This window comes from Thermobia domestica, chromosome 9, assembly GCF_964235325.1.
Source record: "Thermobia domestica chromosome 9, izTheDome1.hap1.1, whole genome shotgun sequence".
In the NCBI taxonomy this organism is placed as follows: Eukaryota; Metazoa; Arthropoda; class Insecta; order Zygentoma; family Lepismatidae; genus Thermobia; species Thermobia domestica.
Window position 1 is genome coordinate 6986378 of NC_137462.1, and position 22705 is coordinate 7009082.

General features: G+C 35.7%; 1 protein-coding gene across 1 annotated transcript in view; it reads left to right on the forward strand.

Moving 5' to 3' along the window:
- Lis-1 (LisH and WD40 domain-containing Lis-1) overlaps positions 1–22705 on the forward strand; it is a 185869-nt gene that overhangs the window by 150759 nt on the left and 12405 nt on the right. Inside the window, 4 exon segments of the mRNA XM_081770535.1 lie at positions 3003–3159; positions 8553–8727; positions 13326–13461; positions 15853–16008. Coding sequence (XP_081626661.1) covers positions 3003–3159; positions 8553–8727; positions 13326–13461; positions 15853–16008 — 624 coding nt within the window.

A 22705-nucleotide genomic window follows, 5' to 3' on the forward strand; every position in this document is an offset into this window, starting at 1 on the left:
ATTGGTTGATTTGTTTTTAATGTGGACTTCAGCACGTGGCTATACATCTCCGTTATAATAACCCTAGTGGCCAACACATACTGCTGGTAAAATTCAGAAAATGTCAAAATAGGACTTTTGAACAAGTGCGGAAGAATAATAGAATAAAAAAAACTATAAAAAAATTAAAAATAGGTCTTGAAGAAGATAAAAGAACAAATAACAGTTTCAAAAAAGAATTTATAATAAGAAAGCCTTGAAGTAGCTATAATAGTCGTAATAATACGTAACAGGTAAAATCAAATAGAAAAACCTTAAAAGAACGTTAAATATCCCAATCTCTAGAATACTGTCATTAGAATCAGAGTTATTTCTGAAGACTTGACTAATGGTATTAACGCTCTTTAAGTTTTGAGTATTCTGGAGGTTCCTACAAGAAGGTTCCGAATACTCAGTGGAACGGTAATCTTCACTAAATAGGAATACGCATGCGATCCAGAATTACTTTACCTCAGCCGAAAATAGGTTTTACTATTTTCGTTGGCCTGCTTCCAATCCACTTGCAAGTGAGAGCTCATCTGTTGGACGAAATAGGTACAGAGATTAGAGTACCAAGGAGAGAGCTGCTGGGGCGACATGCTCCTTTCCTCAAATGCCAACATTGCCTTTCATCCTGCTGTTGTAGCTGGTAGTGTCTCACAAAACAATATCTTGCACTACAATATGTGTACTAAAGACTTACTACAGGCTTCAGACAACGCTTTCCGAGTCAGCGCAATAAGCATATGACGAGTGGAAAGTTGACTTGCATGGTCAAGAATGATCGCATGATTGACTTAACTGAATACAGTCGATGCAGACAAAATCCTAAAGTGTCCTCCATAACTATCTGTTCTGATCTACCCGTATACAACATATTAAAATTTGATTACTGAGCTGGCAACATTTTAAACTCCTGCTTATGTTTCTTGTATTCTGTTTAAGGTCGAGTCCCGACGGAGTCAACAGTTATACAAAAAGATACTGGAAGTACTGGAGGTATACAAAAAGATGGCTGTACAAATTTTTCCGTGATGAGCATCTCGTCACAACGAACGTGGGCTTGTAGCTCTCGGTCGTATATCGGCCCCGATTCTGCAGAAAGTTTCTTGATAATTCTGGAAAAGTCTCTCACAGCAATAGGCTAACACTAATTCATTAGCTTAAACATAAAGATTAGAACAGGACTAGTACGGAACCAGTAGTTAGCTGAATGCCCAAGTGATGAACAGTGTCAAATTATTTTAGAAAAGAGAAATTAGCAGATGAATAAGAAATACAACTGTAGTCTAAATTGAACCGAATTAGACTACGGCATAATCGCAACAAAACAATAGATCATCACCCCAGGTGTAGTGAGAAAATACACAAAGAAATTCAGAGCTCAGAGACGAATACTTAAGGTTACGAATTACACGATGATCGAGTGAAAATTCAAAAATCGGTCCATGTGAACAAATGAAGGACGAGATACAAGTCTGGATCAATAACGCAAGTTCGTTAGTGGCAGACTAGGTGTTTTTTTTTAATTAGTGAGAAAATCCAGAGCCTATAATTCGTAAATTTCGAGTGATACCGCAAAAGTATATGGAACAGCATTATTAACTAGATTGTGAACAGAAAACTACAGACAAGAGCTTGGATCTGACACAGAACTGTTGATTAAAAACATTGTCTTGAGGGACACCACTTTCTTGCAGAAATCGCTCTGAGAGACTACAAGTCACATGATGCACCTTAAATATCAATCTCGTTAATGAAGTTAGTTAAAAACAACCATGTGACCACGAAGGCGCCAGTCATATAGATGATTTAGTATGCCATTACTCCAAGTTGTGTCATAAGCTTTCTGAAGAAAGAAGAAAAAAAACTATGTAATAAGAAGCAGCTTACACGATTCAAGGAGGCTTACCTTTTTATCTCTTTTTCAAGGTGGGCAAAATAGTCAGTGGTGAATCAGAAATGGTGAAAGCCACAATAAAATTTGCTCATGAGAGTTTGGTTCCAAATACTACAATTCAGGTGGAAGCTCATGCGGTTCGAATCGCACGTTTACTTATATGTCCTGTATATCGCTGCTAAACAGGACGCTAAACTACAAGTCAACTCCATATACCACACCAAAAATTTGATAACCATGCTTTCGAATAACTTGAGGGACCCAACTCGTGAGAGCAGTAGGTGTGTAGCTTGTGACAGTCGTTGCGGTTTTGTCTGGTTTCAAGATTGGAAGGACCGAACACTTACGCCATTAAGGAGAGGGAAATCTTTTTTGACCATATACGATTGAACAGTTGCAATAATGCTAGCTAAGTATCTCGTGAGACACTGCGCAGTATACCAGATGTAGGGTCAATTCCTGGAGTAATATTGGACGATTCACATAGGGTAGAATCGAACTCGAGAGCCGTGAAGGGCCAGCCTCTATAAAATGGATACTTGGGGAAATAAAGATGGTCGGTGCATGATGGTGAGTGCACTACCTCCCGCACATGCCCAAGTCCAGAAAATGTAGAACCTTATTTCTACAGAAACTGCGTACCTGCTCGGCCTCTCTCAAATGTTGAGTTACAAGTCTAAAATGTTCAGTTGGACCAAGTTTTAATATTTACCCTACATCAAATTTCTTAAACCAGAAAGCAACAATAACAATAGAATACAACTTTTCGAGGGCTTCCACGTAAGTTGTACTATCGAAAACAGTCGATGTAATGTATCATGACTGATTCGGCAAAGCTCTAGAAAAATAAAACTGCTGAATTCATGGATGATGGACATGGTAGCCAATCGTAATTAGGAGGGGAAAAGAGAAAAAGGAATCCTTATTTGAAAGTACGTTTACGGATGAGAGTTACTTATATGACTTCAGTCTTGGTAGGTCTTTGCGTAGTATGTATTAATTTTACTAATGAAAAGTGTTTTTTTTTCTTTTGTTATACCGTTTTCTTAGCTATTAATGTAATTTTTCTTTTGTTTTCAACTAGGTAATCTTCCACCCAGTATTTAGTCTGATGGTATCGTCCAGTGAAGATGCCACAATTAAAGTATGGGACTTCGAAACAGGTGATTACGAAAAAACACTCAAAGGACACACGGACTCAGTGCAAGATATTGCGTTTGATCAGAGTGGAAAATGGCTTGGTGAGTACTTTACTGACTCAAGTACTTCCTTTCCTCCAATTCATAAGTGATAATTTCATGGGTGTTTGTAATATTTCTCTCTTGGGGACCGCGGTGGGTCAGTGGTAGAGCGTTCACTTCTGGTGCATGGGGTCCCGGTTTCAAACCCTTTTCCCGCCAAGTGAACCTTGTGGTGGACAAACACCGTGTGCGTGGGTTTCCTCGGGGCTCTCCCGTTTCCTCCTACTTTCTTCATTCCACCATTTCATTCATTACTCATAATCACCGTCTCCTTTAACCTAGCCGGCATAACCGTGGGACGTAAAACTCAAAAATTTCATTTCATTTTTTATTTCTCTCTTCTAGTATGAATGAAGAAAGTAGATTTTATTTAAAAATGTACCTCTTGATCTCTCAAAATACCTTACCCACCATTCTGAATAAAACACCTTTAAAACATTATACGCTCATCCAGTAAACTCCACATACTTACAGCTTGATATCATTATCATACGACTGTGCATTCTAACATGGCGCGCAGCTGGACGCTTCTGGGTATTTTTTACTACTCTTTTAAATTTCTCCCTCTCTCGACTGCTTTTCCTCCTTTATCTGATAAATTGTTTTAGCGAAAAAGCTCATAGTGTACTTTTGTAATATTGTGATCTGCTTTAACTATTTCCTGGGCATTAATTCATTGATTATATATAATAAACTAGCAGAATACCCTTCTTCGCACGGGAGAATACGTTTCATTTTGGACATAAAGGGCACCAAAACTCACCAATCAACTTAGAGACACCAAAAACTTTGAATTCGACACTAATAGTGGTCAATTTCAATTATATTTACATGTCACCATTCCCTCTTAGGAGTAAAATGGGGGCTGAATTTGCATTTAAACGGCATCAGAAGTGTCACTGTTCATCTCAGCGACACCGAAAACTATGGATTTGACACTAATATATGTCATTTTCGATCATTTTTAAATAATCTCCTTGCTCTCCCCCAAGGTGCTCCGTCAATGTAAAATGATATAAACCATCCCAGGCTCGAACCTGATCTATGTTGGTTGACTCAAGAGTTATTAAGTCACATAGTCACTTTCTTATATATATAGTAAAAACATCGGGCAGTAATGGGAGGGAGGAAAATTGTGTCGATTTTCAGGAAAATGGGCTTAGATGTCATAAAACGCGCTGAAACTTCCTCATTCATGTCCTCGGAAACGTCAGTTTCTCAGTATTTATTAAAATGGAAAAGAAGTAGGAATAAGTTCTCTCTTCATTTCATGTAGTGAATAATTTCGAAAAAGTCACACGTCTTCCTATTCACATTCATAGTACTGCCTTTTACCAACGTTGGAAATTCGAAATTATTGCAAGATATAGTATAGCTAATTAATTATTTAATATAGCTGTTGGCTTCCGAACTAAATCATCACTAGCAGTTCGCAGTTTTAACATTCTGCGGGTCTCTCCAACAACTTCCTCATTCTTCATATCGCTCTTGTTACTGTGTTATTACCTTCCTTTTTACATCGTACCGTCTTCGTGTTCCTCGTGGCCATTTTCCTTTGTAGAAACTCCTTGAGTTAGATTGCTTTGTATTAATCTCATCTACGTTCCGCTACTCTTTTCATTATGTTTCTTCAGCAGGCTCTTATGAGTACGAAAATTGTATTCTGTGTAGTATCATTGAAGCTTTCTTAATTTCTAAGTACATTCGTATTCATTGTTAGATGTTTCATGCTTTCATACTTTGATGCTGTCACTTCTGAACCCAGTTGTCTGAAAGTTCCTGCCATTTTCAGTGGCTTGCCTCGTAGTTTTGTTTGTCTAGTTCATGTAGTCTAAGCTTTACCTTTCTTTTGGCTTTTGAGGACATAATCTTCTATGTATTTGTCCCAAGCATTCCGTTAGCTTCGTATCACTGCTTTGGTTTCATTTTAAATTACGTCATCTGCAGATGTAAATATACTTTTCTTTTTTACTCTTAACTGTGCCTTCTATAAACCTTGAATACTATAGGAGGCATACTGTCTTATATCGGACCACATTTCACTTGGAACATTCGCTTTCTCGTTGGTTTGCCTGCATTCTGTACTGGTAGTCTTTTTGTTACATTCATTCACCATATTGTTCCTTTTTTCTAATCCATCATGCAACCAGGAGACACTGTGGCTTAGTGTTGTGAGGGCTCCCTGGTCTTGTCTGTTTTTTTCCTCACCAATTCTTCCAAAATCATTCACGTACATTATCATTCATCTCAAGATATAATCGTGATCCTTGAAGCAAAGGTTCCATCCTGCTACAGGTCTTTCCATATGTGCTTGGCAATCTGTTACATCTTGTCTCTAGATCTGTGAATGCTATGACTAACACTAACTTTTGTAACATTCCGAACACTTTCGTTCTATTAGCTATTTCATAAAACGGTGATGGTGCGAATTATCATGTTTTTGCAATGTTTGAGGTATACGTGCTTCACTGGGATATCAAACTCAGTATTGTACTATTGCGTCTGGAGCTACATTGATGATTCGAGATGGTTTAATTATAAAAAGTTTCCTAAACTTTGCAGGGTATATTCTGTCCATCGATGGGTTTTATCATAATGTAATAAAGATTTTGAAAATAACTAACATTTATCAGTTATTTATTTCATTGCCGGCTGGTAACATTACCTAGGCAGATATGAATGGTATTATGATTGGAATGGGGTAAACTGTAATGTATACCTGTATTTCTAATTAATTGTTCGTTACGTAACGTTTCGTTATACATATTTTATCTTCGAAAAGAGAGAAAAAATATACCTTCCTCTGAGTGGTTATTTTGATGTGATGTGCTGCGTGGTGCATTTAACATATGAAACAGTATGTTAATATGAGTTATTAATGCTGAAGTTTAGATAGCATACTAGCCTTTGGCTAGCAGGGGACTCCGTTCTCAGACCCCCACGTTTGCTCGGCCTTGCATAACTTATGGAAATTGCATCAAGAGTTTAATTTCGTACCTTTTCTCTTAACATTTCCTGAATTTGGCCCACCTGGGGGTTGTCCCCCCTGACCCCCGCGTTTACTCGGCCTACGGCCTCACACCTCTTAAACCCACAGTTGTACTAAATTTCAAGTTTCTTTTCGTATTTCAACTATGGTATCTAAAAGATAAGATTTTGTATCCCAAGAAAACGTCCATTTAAATAACATGGGAATTTCTTCATCCTCCCTTTAGACCTCTTAAAAACTAAAAATATTTACTTTTGGCAATTTTCCTGTGGGTTAGTCCCGAAAAACTACAATCATGTCAAATTTCAACTTTCCACGTCGACCGAAAGTACCCGTTATTTTATGTCAATTCATGTAGTTTTATATATAGTTAGGATTGTAAATTCGTTTCAAGATTTTAATCCTTCTATTACAGGTGTTGAGGCAGTAAATACCTTATAACTCCTGTGGTATTGACCAATTTCTTTATAAATGTAAAAATAGATATGTTCTATGATCTCACATATGTTGCTCTCTCATTAATGTGTTGTGTATAATTATGATTAGTTAATCTGTCGCTTTCATCATATCTCTAAGAAAGGATGAGCTAGAAAACTGTAAATAGTAGAAGAAGGTAAAAGTGCTATTACTTGTTAATTGAAATTCTGCCATGCAATCCTGTCACGGAAACTTATTATTCTTCTGCCATCTCTGTCACTTTTTCGATTTTATTTAAATTTTTTAACCTTCTGTAATACCTAACCCATTCTTTTTGAGTGCTTATTGAAGTCAGCTGATTACGATTTGATAATTGGGATTAATCGAACAAGTTGGTGTATGAATGTGCTGGTTATGTTGTGATGTTTTTTTGATAGCTGGCATCGTTTGGTTTTCCGAGCTAAAGTTTAAAACAGGGTTCATACACTACCTGGAAAACCTGGAAATCTCAGGTAAATTGATTTTGGAAGAAAAAATCCTGGGTAATTCAGGGAAGTGATTCATATCTAGTTATTTTTGTATATTTTGAATGTATTCATGTATGAAACAAAAGTATTTAGTTATTAATTCCCTTAGTAGACTTCTCAACTTAATATTTTTTCAACTTAAATTTTATTTATTATTTATTTTCTTCTGACTCAATATGTAATTGAAATTCATTGGGAAGAAGAGTGGCCATTCTTAAATATATTATTCTTAAAATCTGTGTGTTCTCTTACTGTTAGTTTCTTCCACTAGACCTGGAAATTGTAAAATTAAAGGAAATTGAGTTAAATATTTTTGTATGAACCCTGTAAAAGTATTTGCTACTCTACAGTCTAAATTAGGGGAAAACTATTGAGATATATATGATAGGTTATGGCAGCAACTGTACAACGTATCATAACAGAGCCATAAAGAAGTATATTAAATAACTCGATATGTTATTTATTTATTTAGTTCATTTTTTCAACCGAAGTGCAGTTCTTATATAAAGATTACCCGCCTTCTGCGTATAGTTATTTGCTCGGAAAACACCCCTTGTAACTAAATGGTCAACCAGAACCCTCATTTCAAATAATTGACAGTCACTTATCAACTCCACGTGGAGTCCTAGTTGCTACAGTTCCAAATGCTAACCTTTTAAGTTAGTGCTCGATTCTCTGTTCCCAAGACTCTTGGGAACAGAGAATCGAGCACTAACTTCAAAAGGTTAGCCACTTTGGAACTGTAGCAACTAGGACTCCACGTGGAGTTGATAAGTGACTGTCAATTATTTGAAATGAGGGTTCTGGTTGACATTTAGTTACAAGGGGTGTTTTCCGAGCAAATAACTATACGCAGAAGGGGGTAACTTGAAAGAAGAACTACACTTCTGTTGAGTAAATGCACTATAGCTGATAAGAGTAAATTAGTGGTTCTCAACCGATGTGTCGCATAGTTCCATAAGGTATGTCTTGAAATTTGAGAGTTAAAAAATGTGAAGCATTTAAAACTGATTTAAAATGAATTTTGAGACGGGCTGTACCATTCTGACGGCTCCAGCGGCAGCAAAAATGCTCAGTGCTACATAATCATATGTAATCACTACTTTATAAAAACTTATAAGCTTAGATTCTTACCATTTATATTATGATTAATAAAAGAAAATCAACCAAGTATATCGCAGTGTCCCGTTCGTGACCGTCCAATAAAGTATGACAGAGTCAGAAAGGTTGAGAACCAACAGAGTGATTTGTTTTCAACCCTGAACAATGTTCTCATGAAGATGATATAAAATAAAATAACTGAAATCATTAGCAACAAAATAGTAATATAAAATACAACAGAGCTAGAATTAGTAGTCTCTTGAAGATTGGCATCACCACAAACCTATTAATGTGTATAGATGCATAAATTTTGTATTTATTGAGAGAATTCTCATATATTTTTTTGTTTGTTTTTGCAGCCTCTTGTAGTGCAGATATGTCGATTAAGCTGTGGGATTTCCAGACGTATGAATGTGTGAAGACAATGCACGGACATGATCACAATGTGTCGAGTGTGACGTTTATGCCTGGCGGTGATTTCATCCTCTCTTCTTCCAGAGATAAAAGTATCAAAATGTGGGAAGTGGCTACAGGGTGAGTACTGCTTGGGTAGTTAGTAATAATCAATAATAATTAGAGACCGGATGTTTAGGTACTAAAAACCTGGTAAATAGGCAGGCAAATGGACACTTAAAATTTTAAAAAATAGGCACTAAATATAACTCGAAATGCTGAAGATAAATACCCAATACAATTAAAAATAAATTCATGTCATAGATAATGTTCAGAGAAAATAGAAACTAACCTGTCTGTCAATATCTTCTTTTACTGCATATATAAAAACGAAACTTAACATCTATTCCATGTATATTTAATAAATACATTCTCTACAGCACTTTATTATTACGCATAACAGTCCAAATTTTATGCAGTTATCAGTGCACACAACAGTAAAAAGTTTTAAAGCACTTTATCAGTACACATAGCAGTCCTTTCTTGAAATACTAAATTATATATTTTTCCCCAATAAAATCTTATTTTGAAGAAAATTCATAGAATAGGCAACGTTAAGCACTAAAGCAATTATTTAGGCAGGAATGGACGAAATAAGCAAAATAAAATTAGCCTAAATTGAAACTATAAACCTCCGTATGAACTTTCAAACGTTATTTTTCATCATATCTTTAATATTAATGAATAGGCATTTTGCCTAACATCCTAATAATAATAATAATAATAATAATAATAATAATAATAATAATAATAATAATAATAATAATAAATAACATCTGAAGGGAGTTTGTCAAATAGAGTCCAGTGTTCCATGTTTTAAATGATCTTTACATAGAATACTGAAATTGGACCATCCAGCCGATAAGTAGTAGGAAAAGTTATTAGACAATCTAGTTTTGAACGTAACTCTACAATCTTTGTAGAATACTAGCTCAAATACCCGTTATTCGCATGGGAAGATAGGTTTATGGAAAGTGAGCCCTTTCTCCCTGAAAATACACATTTCAATGAAAGTGTAATGGTAAAAACCCGTAATATATTTAATTTTGGCATAAATATTTGAACCCACTTCTCACTTAAGATATGTCCTTAAAAAGAAGTACGATAGTAATCGAGCTTGATGTAGGTACTATGTTCTAGAATTTATGTCAAATGGGCAGTCATTTTCCCGTGGTCCGATCACAAACAATAGATAACGTCAGTTTTGTACATTTTTTCACCTTTTCTCATCCCATCCCCTCATTTCAATGGGAGCTGACCTTAAATGGCATCAGGAGTGTCATTATTCATCTCAACGATCCAAAAATAACTGGATTGGACACTAATATAGGTCGTTTTTGATTTTATTTTTACATTTCACTCCCTCCCACGACCCTCAGGGGTGTTAAGGGTGTCTTTAACCCAACAGTACTTTTTTTCAGATTGTAAGTCAATCTGTATACCAAATATAGTTGAATTTGCTCCAGACGTTAGTGAGTTATGCTGGAATGTACATACATTTAGTGGGAAAGGTTGTATAACGTATTCGTATTAGAGCTCCCTTGTGGGCGTAGTCAGCAGGCGCACCTTCGAAGTGGAAGATCCAGATTTGATTCCCATTAAATTGTAGGTCCATGTCTTACATAGCGTCAGTGTTGAAAATAAATGTCCAAATCGAGATTAATCAATCAGCTAACTTAGTCATTCTCTTCTAACAAATTACAAACAGTTTGTAGAGAGATTGTGAATGTTGATAAAAGAAATTCCTGTTAATATTTAAAATTGTATGAATCTTTTACATATAAAAGTTAGTTTAAAAAATTTTAGACAGTGACGGATGATATATAGATTCCTAGAATGTTAAAAGTATATTTACTTTCAAATATATCAGTCGTAAATTGCAATTAATGATTTTAGTTTATCACAATTCATATTTTGCTGGGTTTTATTTATCAACAGTTCTACGTATTTATCAACAGTTACCATTTAACTTTGGAAACCTAAGTAGTTGAAAAGCGGAGATGTTTTGAGCAGTCGCGTTAATCGGGACGGGGATGCTGACGTTTCTATTAAATCTTTATCATTCAGTCAGTCAACCAAAGGAGGTGATCATTAATGAATCATCGGGTTTGAAAGTGAAATATGTCTAAAACTATTGATATAATACGTTTGTGCTAATTATGAAACGAAGAACACATCTGAAAGTGTTTATTTTTGATGTTCATAATAGTGGGTCATGGCGACAGATGTCAGCAAAATCTTATTTTCCAAAATTGTCTATGCAACACAAAGCATTCTGCATTTTGGAATATGAGAAGTGATTTTCCGTTGTTTCCATAGACAGTTTGCAACTACAGTGTCAGGTCGCCAAAGCATTCGGAGATAGTATCGACAGGTTGACAATGTCGTCTTTCGTAAAGGTGAAAGTAGAGGAGGTCCAAGCGGTCCTGGTGACACATTAGGCGAAATGCTGAAGATGATTTAGCGCTTTTCCCATCGCTTTCTAGGTCTCCTGCTCTAATTTTTTTTCTTTTTTTCTTTTTCTTTTTTTTCTTGGGTGATGTGTGTCTCCAGCACCAACAACTTTGGGTGAGCTCCGGAATTGCATTACAGCTCCATTTACGACCATTGGTTGAGATACGCTAGAGGACGTGTGTGGCGAACTAGACTACCACATAGATGTGTGTCGTGTGATGAAGGAAACCACATTGAACATCAGTAAAACTATATAAGAAAGTTGGACAGTTTTTGTGTATTGTAAAACAATATTCGCCATTCATACGACAGATGCTTAAAGGCATTTAAAAAAATGAAAATTTTATTCAAATGATGTGGTACTTACTGGTGCATCCCCCGTCAGAAAATCCTAGATTCGGCCCTATATCTGTATTTAACTGATACAAAGAGAGAAAAACAATAAAATAAAGCAGTAGGATACTTTAAAAACCTTCCAACTACTACAGATTGTCCAAGCTGGTAGTTGGTTTGGAATGTGTCCAGATGGAGTTACGAAGTGCTGAATCCGTAACACCGTCGAGAAACGAGGAACTGACATTATGTAGTCCGCGAGGTAAATCTTAATTTTTGACAAAAACGTAATAACTTAATTTCACACAAATGTTCGTGTCCTAACTCATATTGTAGTCAAATGCTAAGGAGATCCACTTCATTTCCCCTTTTTTTAAAAAAACTTTATAAACCGAACATTCTCTTCCTTTCGTCATTTCAATGAAAACCAAGAGGGTGTAGCAAGAAGACTATCTCTGGGACAATACTATGAAACAGCTGGATGTGTCAATTATGAATCCACTATGAAAAGATAGAAAGGCAGAAAAAAACTACTGTTGTGAGCTTTTGCCAGTGATGTAGTCTCAGAAAGTAATCTCGGATCTTGCATTTCGACAACCCATTGATGCGTTTTATATCCAGATTACAATAAAATATAAAGTTCTTATGGTCTCTTTATCGACAGTTCAATAACCAGTCTTCAGTAAATATGATGAGGGATTTGTAGTGGGTTGGTTCTTCGTATTGGAAATCTAAAAGGAAACGATGGATACATTTATCACTGAACATCAACTATTTAGAAGATCGAAAGAGTACAGTTTTGTCATGAAGAATGAATATATATATATATATATATATAGGGTGTCCCAATTGAATCTCCCTATTTTCATTTCTGTATTTCTCAGTGCTTGCAGTTTGTACGCGTACAACTTCAGACGTTTACATACAACTCTATGTATTCCCAGTTCCTGCGAGGCTCTGCGAATGGACTTACGCGGACTTCCTTGAAATGTTTCCGAAATGCGCTGCACATTGTATTCTGATACACTTTCGCGATCACCACCGTGGTTTTTAGCCACTGAACCAGTCGCCAGGAAATTCTGTTTCCATACTCGAATTGTTTTCGCATTAGGGGGTTCTCTATGGTATTCCTGGCGGAATCGTCGTTGCACTGCGACAATGGAACCAAGTTCTGCATACCACCACGCTACCTGCGCTTTTTTTGCGTTGGTCGCCATTTCACTATTCCTACTGCCACCACCACACCTGGCGAGATTTTTGGGATCGACAAATTTCTAACAAAAAACGTGTTTCTTCTACTGTATTACATCTGGAAAAGAAAGAAATACACATATATTAATTTACCACCACGAAATGAAAATAGGGCGATTGAATTGGGACAGGATATATAATATGCCATAGTAGTAAATTATGATCGTAGATGCATCGCGTTTTGCTTGTGTAAGATTTTGTGTAGCAATGCGATATAGTTTTAAAAAAAAAGAGCGGAGAAGATAAAACATTAACCATCACGTGACCCTGCATTATAATATAGCGCTCACATACATGCTCTCCAATCTTTCTCATCTCTTTGTTTGTTTTCAATTTTTCGTTTCGTCCCTACTTTCTTTCCTATGTCATGACGCATTTCAACAAGCATCCCTAAAGTTTACGTTTTTTTTTTTTTTTTTAAGTATGTGTGATTTTGTGTTCTCTACTTTCTGGTAATTCATTTTCTATTCCCATTTCCGGATTTTTTTTCTGTCAAAAATAAAAATTAAAAAAAAAAGTTTCAAACTGAAGTTGATGAATAGGATATATTTTTCGTTAAGTGAGCAAAGTAAGCATATATGTATGAAAGTAGTGATCACAGTTTGTTGCAGCAGTTAATTGAATGGTTTTTATGTTTGCAGCTATTGTGTGAAGACGTTCACAGGGCATCGCGAATGGGTTCGAATGGTACGAGTGAACCATGATGGTTCATTAATTGCTTCCTGTTCTAACGACCAAACGATTCGTGTTTGGGTTACTGCTACAAAGGAGTGTAAGGTAAGTTTGTTTATTCGTATTTTTAAACTTGAATTATGCTTTAATTATGCTTGAATTATGTTTTTTTTTAATTTGTAATGTTATCTTCCATATGGATGGCGTCCCGTAATCAATTATGTAAATATCTTTATACATACTAGTCTCCTTTTTGTATATCTACGTTTCAAACCTATATAGATTCGGTTTATGAAGCTCTAAAGGGAAAGTAAGTGAAATTAGAATCAGAAGGGATACGTCCAACTTGTAGACACTTGGTTTTTCTATTATGGTGATGGGGACATTTACTTGGCTTCAGAGTTGGCAGCTTCGAAATAGATGGTATGCTTGCTACATTCAGGAAGCACCTCCAACATTGGGTCCAGCAGTAGTCCATTTGACTTTTGTCCAAATTTAATAATCAGGAGCTCTTAATGTAAGTAACCCATACGTGTATCAGCGTTTCTATAACTTTTTCAAGTATTTTATTAGTCACAGTATTCTATGAACCCCCCCCCACTTTTGTCCCCCTTCGGAAGTTTTTTTTTTTTTTTTAAAAAAAAGAAGTTTTAAGCATATACTAGTATACTATTTTCTCCTGTTTTTAAAATCCTTATTGTAAAGCAAAAACACAGACGTGTTTTGTAATATATATAACCAGCATTTGATAAGATATGAAAATAAAATGGGCCTCGTGGGTTGTCAAAAAGTATTAAATATCACACAAAATATACACATTATAAAGATTAAATGACCCAAAATATATGGGGATGATCCGGTATTTCTACCGTCCTGTGCATATGATACATTCAACACTTACAGATACCATTAATATCACAAATCCTAGTTGAATAGAATGAATGAAAGAAAAATAGAACTCTCATTCACCTTATCAAAAACCCAAGTGACTAGCGTATCTCTGTAGACAGCTGAAGGCTGTTTTAGTTCCAGGGGTGTTTTATTAACTCTCTTTCCTCCTCTGAGTAATTCACAATACTGTGCTCTTACAAGAATCTAATTACTATAATTTCGACATATCTGTTTATTGTGACTTACGGTAAGCTATCAAGAATATTTTCTAACAATACATCTATATTGTTAGAATCAGTATAATTTTTACCTCATTAAATTGTGTAACCTGTTATGTATGTAATAATTGTCGCTATTAAAAATTAGATCTAAGTTTTTTTAAGTCTCGGTACAGTAGTATAACGAGACTAATTCGTTCGAGAAAGGACTGCACGAAAGTCTCATGTCTTGAGTCGAAGTTTTCCATATAAAATAGTGGAGATTCCAATAATACGTTCCGCATATCAGTTATTTTCATTTTAAACCTAAAAGATACAGTGTATAGAGCATTGTTGAGACTGAAATTATTGTACAGTAATAATAAAAAGAAAAAATAAGGAAGATAGACAATGGACACTAATATCACAAGTGGTGATAGTTGTAGGGAAGGGTATTGCTATGCACTCAAATAGGTACTCTTATACTTTGAATATTTTCTCGCACGTTTGTGCATTTTTAGCGAATATTTTTCTCCCGTAACATGGATTATTCGTAAGTAAAGTGATATTCTTAGGTCGAAGTACCACTTTATAGAATGCTCTTGTTAAAAATAAATAAATTAATTAATTAATAAATAAACGACATATACAGTATTAATTTAAATATATAACTTGACGCAATTCGTATTTGTAAAAATTTGTTTACTTACCCTTTGCTTGATGTATCTAAAAAGTAATAATGTACTGTAAACTATTGCAGCAATCGCCATCAACTTCGGTAACTCTCGGCAACTCACATGGAACTCTGTCTACTCGTGGAATGTCATGTTTTTCGTGTGTGTGCCCAGTTGGTAAACTCTTTGTACTCGAACAATCTCCTTAAAGATTTTTCTTGCTACTGCAAATACTTTGCACCAGTACCTATTTTTAAGCAGTTCTGTGATGGAAAGTGTTTGGAGTATAACAGAAAGTATTTGTTCAAAAGATTCACCTTAGCAAATGTTTTAATCGTACTTTTCGGTTGAGTACATACACGGAGAAAGTGGAAGCTGACGCTCTAAGAAGTGGCAAAGAGATTCCTGTAAGTTACCGAAAGCTATCGAGGAATGTGACCGTGATTCCTGAACCATTTTAGTACATTTGCAGTATTTTTTTAGACACAGCAAATAAAAACTAAGTTAACTAATATTATGAAACGGCAGATTTTATATCTGTGGTCAAGTCCATTCAAACATGGATAGTAATCTTTGGTTTCAGAAGCTACAGCAGTAGTGGTAGTGGTGGCGTGGAGTTCCATTGAAATACATTACATGACGATTAATTGTCATGTTAGGTGTTTCCCATATAAGTTTGTAACTTATATCTTCCATATGATAAACTTTTGTTAATAATTGTGATTTGTTTATAGGCTGAACTTCGGGACCATGACCATGTAGTTGAATGCATAACATGGGCCCCAGAAAGTGCTTACTCCGCAATCAATGAAGCTGCAGGAGCAGATAACAAAAAGGGAGCTCACGCTGGACCCTTCCTCGCTTCTGGCTCACGAGATAAAACCATCAAAGTAAGTACAGTTATTAACCAATTCAAAATATCAGTCATCGTTGTTGGTAATAGGAAGTGGAGAAATATTTAATGTAAATTTGTCTTTGTGTTACGTTTGTATAAATGAGAAATACGAAAAATGGGAACTCTTGTAGGTCTCAGGAATGGCACCATTAAGGAAGAAATTAAGAGACGTGTGGAGTGAAACAATATCATAGAGAGTTTGTCCAGAAACTAATGAGAGTGGGTTCAGAAAATAAAATTTATTGGTACATTTAAAGTAATCTTCGTGATTATCGACACAGTGCTGCTAGCGCGATTACCAAGCAACGTACGCCTCCTGGAAGTCAGTTTCCGATAACCCTCTTAGAACACCCGTTGTTGCTGCTTAGATGGTCAAAATATCGTCAAAACGATGACTTTTCAAGCTTCTTTTGACCTTAGGAAATAGAAAAAAGTCCGCTGGGCTCATGACGGGACCGTACACTGGCTGCGGCAGCGTGGCATCGCCGATTCTAGCCAGTAATGACGTCACAATGGATGCGTTGTAACTCAATGCGTTATCATGATGGAGCTTCCAGCATTGGGCAATTTCCAGTCAGACCCGATTGACTCTGTCTCGCAGGCATTTGAGGACTTCCATGTAGTAAGCCGCGCTGATAGTTTTCATGTGAGGCAAAAATTCTTTGTGTACCACCCCTTTGTTATCAACGGAAACAATGAGCATTGTCTTGATCGTGACTTCAATGTTCTTGCATTTTTGGGCCATAGGGTCTTCTTCGTGTGCGATCCAAACTTCGGCGCTTGCTTTCAGGGTCGTACTGGAACACTCATGTTTCATCGCCTGTTATTACATTGTGAAAACGTCCGCTTCACTCTCTACATGCTACAGCATTTAACAGGAAATGTCGAGTCGTTTATCCTTTTGTCCGTCATCCAGAACTTTTGGCATCAACTTCACACAAATCTTGTGGGGAAAATAACGCTGCACATCATGCACTGTTAATATCTAAATAAATGTTTTTAATTCTCGTATTCTATGTTATAAGTTAGAAGTGCTTGTACAAACTACCAATAATAACCGTGCAATACTATAATCGGATTTGTTAAATTTGATATTCCTAACCACGGAGTAAGCATTATTATTATTATAGATGGCGCTGACTATGTAGTACCATTGCGTAAACAATACATAATTTCTTTTTATGTAATGTACGCGGGGAGTAGCAATATACTTTAGCTGATATTTAAAACAAAATGTTAGAAACAACATTTGGTAAAATCGAAGCAGTTTTCGTATTCAAAGTTGAAAGTTACTAAATACGAGGGGAAATGAAAAAGTAAAGGGACTGCAATTTCTCGCACTAGGGTTTGGTAACACTGCTAGTATCCAGCGCTATATTAGTGTCGTCTGCAACACTTCTATGCAACGTGTCACTCCTATTCCCGCGTTAGTGGTTGGAGTGTAGGAGACAGTTAAACATGGCAGCTTCATTGGCGATCTGCACTAAGGAGGAAATGAGGCCAGTGAGCCGCTTTCTCTTTGCAGAAGGTGTTAAACCTGTGGAAATTATTCGTCGAGTGCAAGCGCAGAATGGTGACAGCTGTTTATCGTGAAGGAAGGTACAAACGTTGGACCTCTCTCGTAAACATTTGGCCCGTTATCGTCGCGAGGGAGATGGAGTTTTACAGCAAATCGTTACTGTAGATGAAACTTGGATACATCATTACAAACCGGAAAGTAAGGCAGCGAGCATGGTTTGGGAGGAAACACCCATCATCGCCAGAAGTTAAGAAATTTAAACGTCAACCATCAGCTAGTCATTGATGTGGTGCAAAATTGGTTACAGGTGCAACAGGAAAACACTCCCCCCCCCCTTCCGACGGAATCAAAAACCTGTGAAATATTGGGAAAAGTGCGTTGAAGTGTAGGGAGATTATGTAGAAAAATAATGTATGTTTCAGTTTTCTATCTTTAGAATAAATGTATCTTTTCTCAAAAGTCCCTTTACTTCTTGACTTCTCGGATGTTAAAGAGTAGGATACTAGGGCTGCCGAAAGAGACTTTGAACCTCGTTCCACTGAGAGTGTCATCAGATTATGTAGGTGTCACGAAGAAAAACTTCTTGAGAAGAGGGAACAGAGGAAATATAAATATTCTGTAAAATTCGGCCCGAAAGCTTAAGTGCACATTATACACGGCAGAATTTTGTAATTTTAAAATAACATTTGCTTCCATCCACAATTTCGTTTTATCTAATTCATGATTCTTCAGAACTTAAAGCTTTCATCTTCACAAATTCGAATATAAATATTGTAGGACAGTGGATAATTTTAGGACAACACGCATCGAAGAAAGTGTCAATCATCACAACTAAAGATGCAAAAAAGCCGGTTTTTTTGAATCGATGGTTTTTTTCACATAAAAAGCCGGCTTTTTTGGGAAAAAAAATGAGAATTTTGGAAATTTTGGCTTTTTTTCATTTTCATGATTTTTCTATCTAAATAGCTTTCTTATAGTATATTCTATACTTAGATAAGAATTCCATGACCTAAATGCCATATTTCGCTCTAAAGTTCACCATCAAGATGGATGGAGCACATGTTTTACGAATTAAAGCTAATATGAAGAATGTAGTATTTGAGGGCAATTTTAGAGGCTGTTTAACTTTATTTTAACTTTTGAGTTATCGATATTTTTTCTTCTTGATATCATTTCAGTTTGTCGTCTGTTTCATTTCTAAGAGCTTAGTACTCGAGCTTCTAACGCAGAAGTTAAACTTACGTTTTTCTATATATCCGTCAAAGCGTACGTTTTTCAATATATCCGTCTAACCGTACTTCCACATTTCTGTTATACTGTAGCTGTGCAACGATTTAGCAATAATTTTCCGGATACAACCTTGAATACTAATTTATACAAATAATCAGTAGCGGATTTAGAAACGTACTTTGGGACGGGTTTCTCCGATTGTTTCATTTTCTAAAATCTCCTAATTTTATTTGGGAGGAGCTTGAAGTTTATGAGTACAGTCATAACTAATACTGTATTTCGTTTCGTTTATATATTTAGCGATAATTTTCCGGATACAACCTTGAAGATCATTTTATGCTGAGAATCAGTGGCGGATTTAGAAAAGTATTTTGGGAGGGTTTTTTTCTTACTAATGTTTAGTTTTTCTAAACATTCGTAATTTTTATTTGACGGCAGCTTAAAGTTAATGAGTAAAGGCATAACTAATAGATATTTCGTTTGTTTTAGACATTCCGTAATTTTGGGGAACAGGCTTCAGTCCGAAAGACCGCCCCCCCTAACCCTCGCAAAACCGTCACTGCTGGTAATTAGTAATAATAACGATTTAAAAACAATAAGAAATGAAGTCAGCCAACTCACAGTACACGCACTATTTCTACTTCATAGATGGAATGAAGAAAAGTTTTGTCAGAATGGTCGAATGCTGAGTGAATTCCGGACTTCTCGATAGAAGCGCAAAAGCTCCAGTCAATCATGTTTGTTGTGCAGTTGTATTTATCTTAACTTAAATATATTCCGTAGTCCTTTTTTTTTTTTTTTGTGTGTGTGTGTGTGTGTGTGTGTTGGTGGGGTGGGGAGAGTTCCATAATGATATGAAGGGTGTGAGCCAAGAACATGGTAACTAACAAATTTTCAATTGCTGAGTTACGCAGCATCAGATAGGCAGCAACGCATACCGCTTCGTTTAATCCCTCATGTATAGACATGTGAAAAATCAGCTTTCCGACTTTCAAAATGGATTGTGCAGCAGAAAATTTCTAATTTCTTAAAATAGTAAAATTATGGGTTACCATGTTCTTATCTCACACCCTTCATGTTCAATCCCTCTTGTTAAAAATACAGAAAACTTGAGGACTGAATAAACCGTGATGGTGCTTATATAAAACTGTAGAATTTCAAGAATATACAAAACCAAAAGCTCTAGGTGTGCAGCCTTTAAGTGTATCATATAAATCTAAGTATTTTTCTTATGTTTTATTTTAATTTTATTTTGTTCCAAAAAGAGGATATGGAATATTTTGAAGTAAAAATACTACATAGAATTTTGCTACTTATTTGAGTATTTTTTTAAAAGAAGTATTTACTTTTAGGGTTAGCTGGTTTACACCAGCTGTTTTTTTTTTTTTTTTTTTTTTTTTTAATAAACAACTGGTTTAAACCGAAAAAAAATAAAAGGTACGAAAAATGCGAATCGTGTGAACTTCATGGTGACGTTTCCATACATCAAACCATCTGCATTAGTTTTATTTCCTTTTCACCTTTTAATCAAGGTGTCCCATGTTCAATTCTCGGTCGAACCACAATCCTTCTTTCATGCGTAAACAAAGTAGCGGTTCGGATGTCACTTTAAGCGAAAGTCTTCTCCTTGATAACCTCGGTATTACGTAAGGATGTTAAGCCTGAACATACGAAACGAAACTAAATTGTATATTTCTGCATGCCTGAATGCCTGTTGTTTTATAAAGAAGCCAAGGTTGCTTAAATATACTGATATAAATTGACAAAATTTATCGATTGCCTACGTAGCTTCCAACATTAGCTTGGATTGCACTTTCAATGATATGTACGCACTAAATTTGTAATTTAATACCTCAGTTTTAGCGTACTGATTATGATACGTTGATCTTTAAATTTTACATGCAAAGCAATAACAGGATTTTTTCCGTTATTGTTTTACATTTAGAGTAATGACGAGATTTTCCCGATGGCTAGGGCTGGAGTTTCTCAATTTAAGAAATTTACTGACTTGCTTCTTTAACAGGGTGTCTACTGGTCATGAAAGTCATGAAAGTCATGAAAAAGTCATATATTTAGCTTAGTGGTCATGAAAGTAATGAAAAAGTCCTTTATTTACCCAACTGGTCATGAAAATCTGAAATCTCAGAGTATATTTTTATACTTCATACTTTTATACCTCATAATGCATGTACTGAAACAGTTGTATCAGGTCAGTAATTGTGAGAATTTCCCCCACCAGTTAGTGCTGGCTAACTGGTACTTTACTGTCTTCCTAGCTACTCCCCATTTCATCTTCTAGTCTCTGTAATATAGTAACAACTTTTTACTGTCCAACTTTGTGATCTGCTATTTCTTTACTTCTAAGAAGTGTAAATTGTGTATTTTTGGGCCTTTAGACTTATGCAAATAATATTATTCGTTTGAGTTTACAGATTTTAATTTGATGATCTATTTTTTTTAAAACGAATTTCTTTTATAATTTGTTTTGTCTTTGGGCAGTTCTCTGAGTGCTTAATTTTAGACAAATTTCTGCTAGATGGATAATTATACTCAGAATTAAAACTTCAAATACAGTATAGAGTGATTAACTGGTAAGAGCAGGCCAGTAAGTGCTATTCTGTGCTCGAGCACAAGGCGGCAGAATTTTAGATTCTTTCTTTAAGATTCACAATAAGTGATATTTAAGACTAGCAACCCGCATAGTTCCGATGCACTACTGATGGTAGGGGTTTATTATTACTAATGGTAAATTTTTATCGCCATGGTCATGAAAATTTGAACAAAAAGGTCATGAAAAGTCATGAAAAAGTCATGAATTTACTTTCTGGTATTCCAGTAGACACCCTGTTTAAGCTTATGTGACCTCTTCCAGCATAACCCCGTTGTTGCATAATAACACCAAGGCGAAACAAACTTATTTCTGTCAATATGTAATATAAATACATAAAGCAAAGTATCTAAACCCAAAAAAACTTGGTTTAAACCAAAAAATCCTAGTTTAAACTCCCCCCAAAAAACGGGTTTTTGGCATTTTCAAAAACAACCATGGCTCTTGCCAACCCTGCTTGCTTTTGTATGTAGGAGGTTAAAAAAAATCTTATTATATACATTGGTTAATCCTTTGGAATTCATAATGTAAATATGTTGAGAAGTAAAACTGTTTAAAATATCTTTTCGAAATTCATGGTTTATTTTCGAGGTTTTATATTATTATCGGCATCAACCACTAATTAAATAACTTTTTGTGTTGTAGAGAAGCGAAACAAAATCTGGTTTATCAATTTAAAGCAGAATTTTCAAAAAAGCCCAAAATTTCCCAAGCAAAAAAGCGAAGCAGAAAAAACCGAGTTTTTTTTTTCCAAAAAAGCCGTTTTTTTCCGAGCCCTTGCATCTCTAATCACAACAGAGAACACCACCACGAAGAACAATGCAGAACTAATTAACTTCACCCATCGCGTGTCTGGAGGAAAGATCGCACACATATGTAAAACATAAGGTTAATTAACTAACAAACTCTATAGCATATGGAACCCGGTGATTCAACTCTGTGTTCAGAAACGCTTTCCACTGACTTCTATCCTTAGCCAACTCGATCCAGTTTCTACTTTGTATTTCTATTTCTGCGAGATCCATCTTAATGTTGTCATCCCACTTGCGCTTAGGTCTTCCTAATGGACGTTTTCCGATTAGATTTCCAGTTAAAATTTTGAAAGTGTACCTACTCTGTTCCGTTCTGGCTACATGACCTGCCCACCTGAGTCTCTTAGATTTGACGACCCTAACAATGTTCGGTAAACGTTATAGATTACGTAGTTCCTCATTATGAAGTTTCCGCCATTCCCCATTGCCATTGGGTCCGACTATTCATCTCAGGATCTTATCCTCAAATACTTTGTCTATGTTCTTCCCTCAGAGTAAGCGACTATGTTTCGCAACCATACAG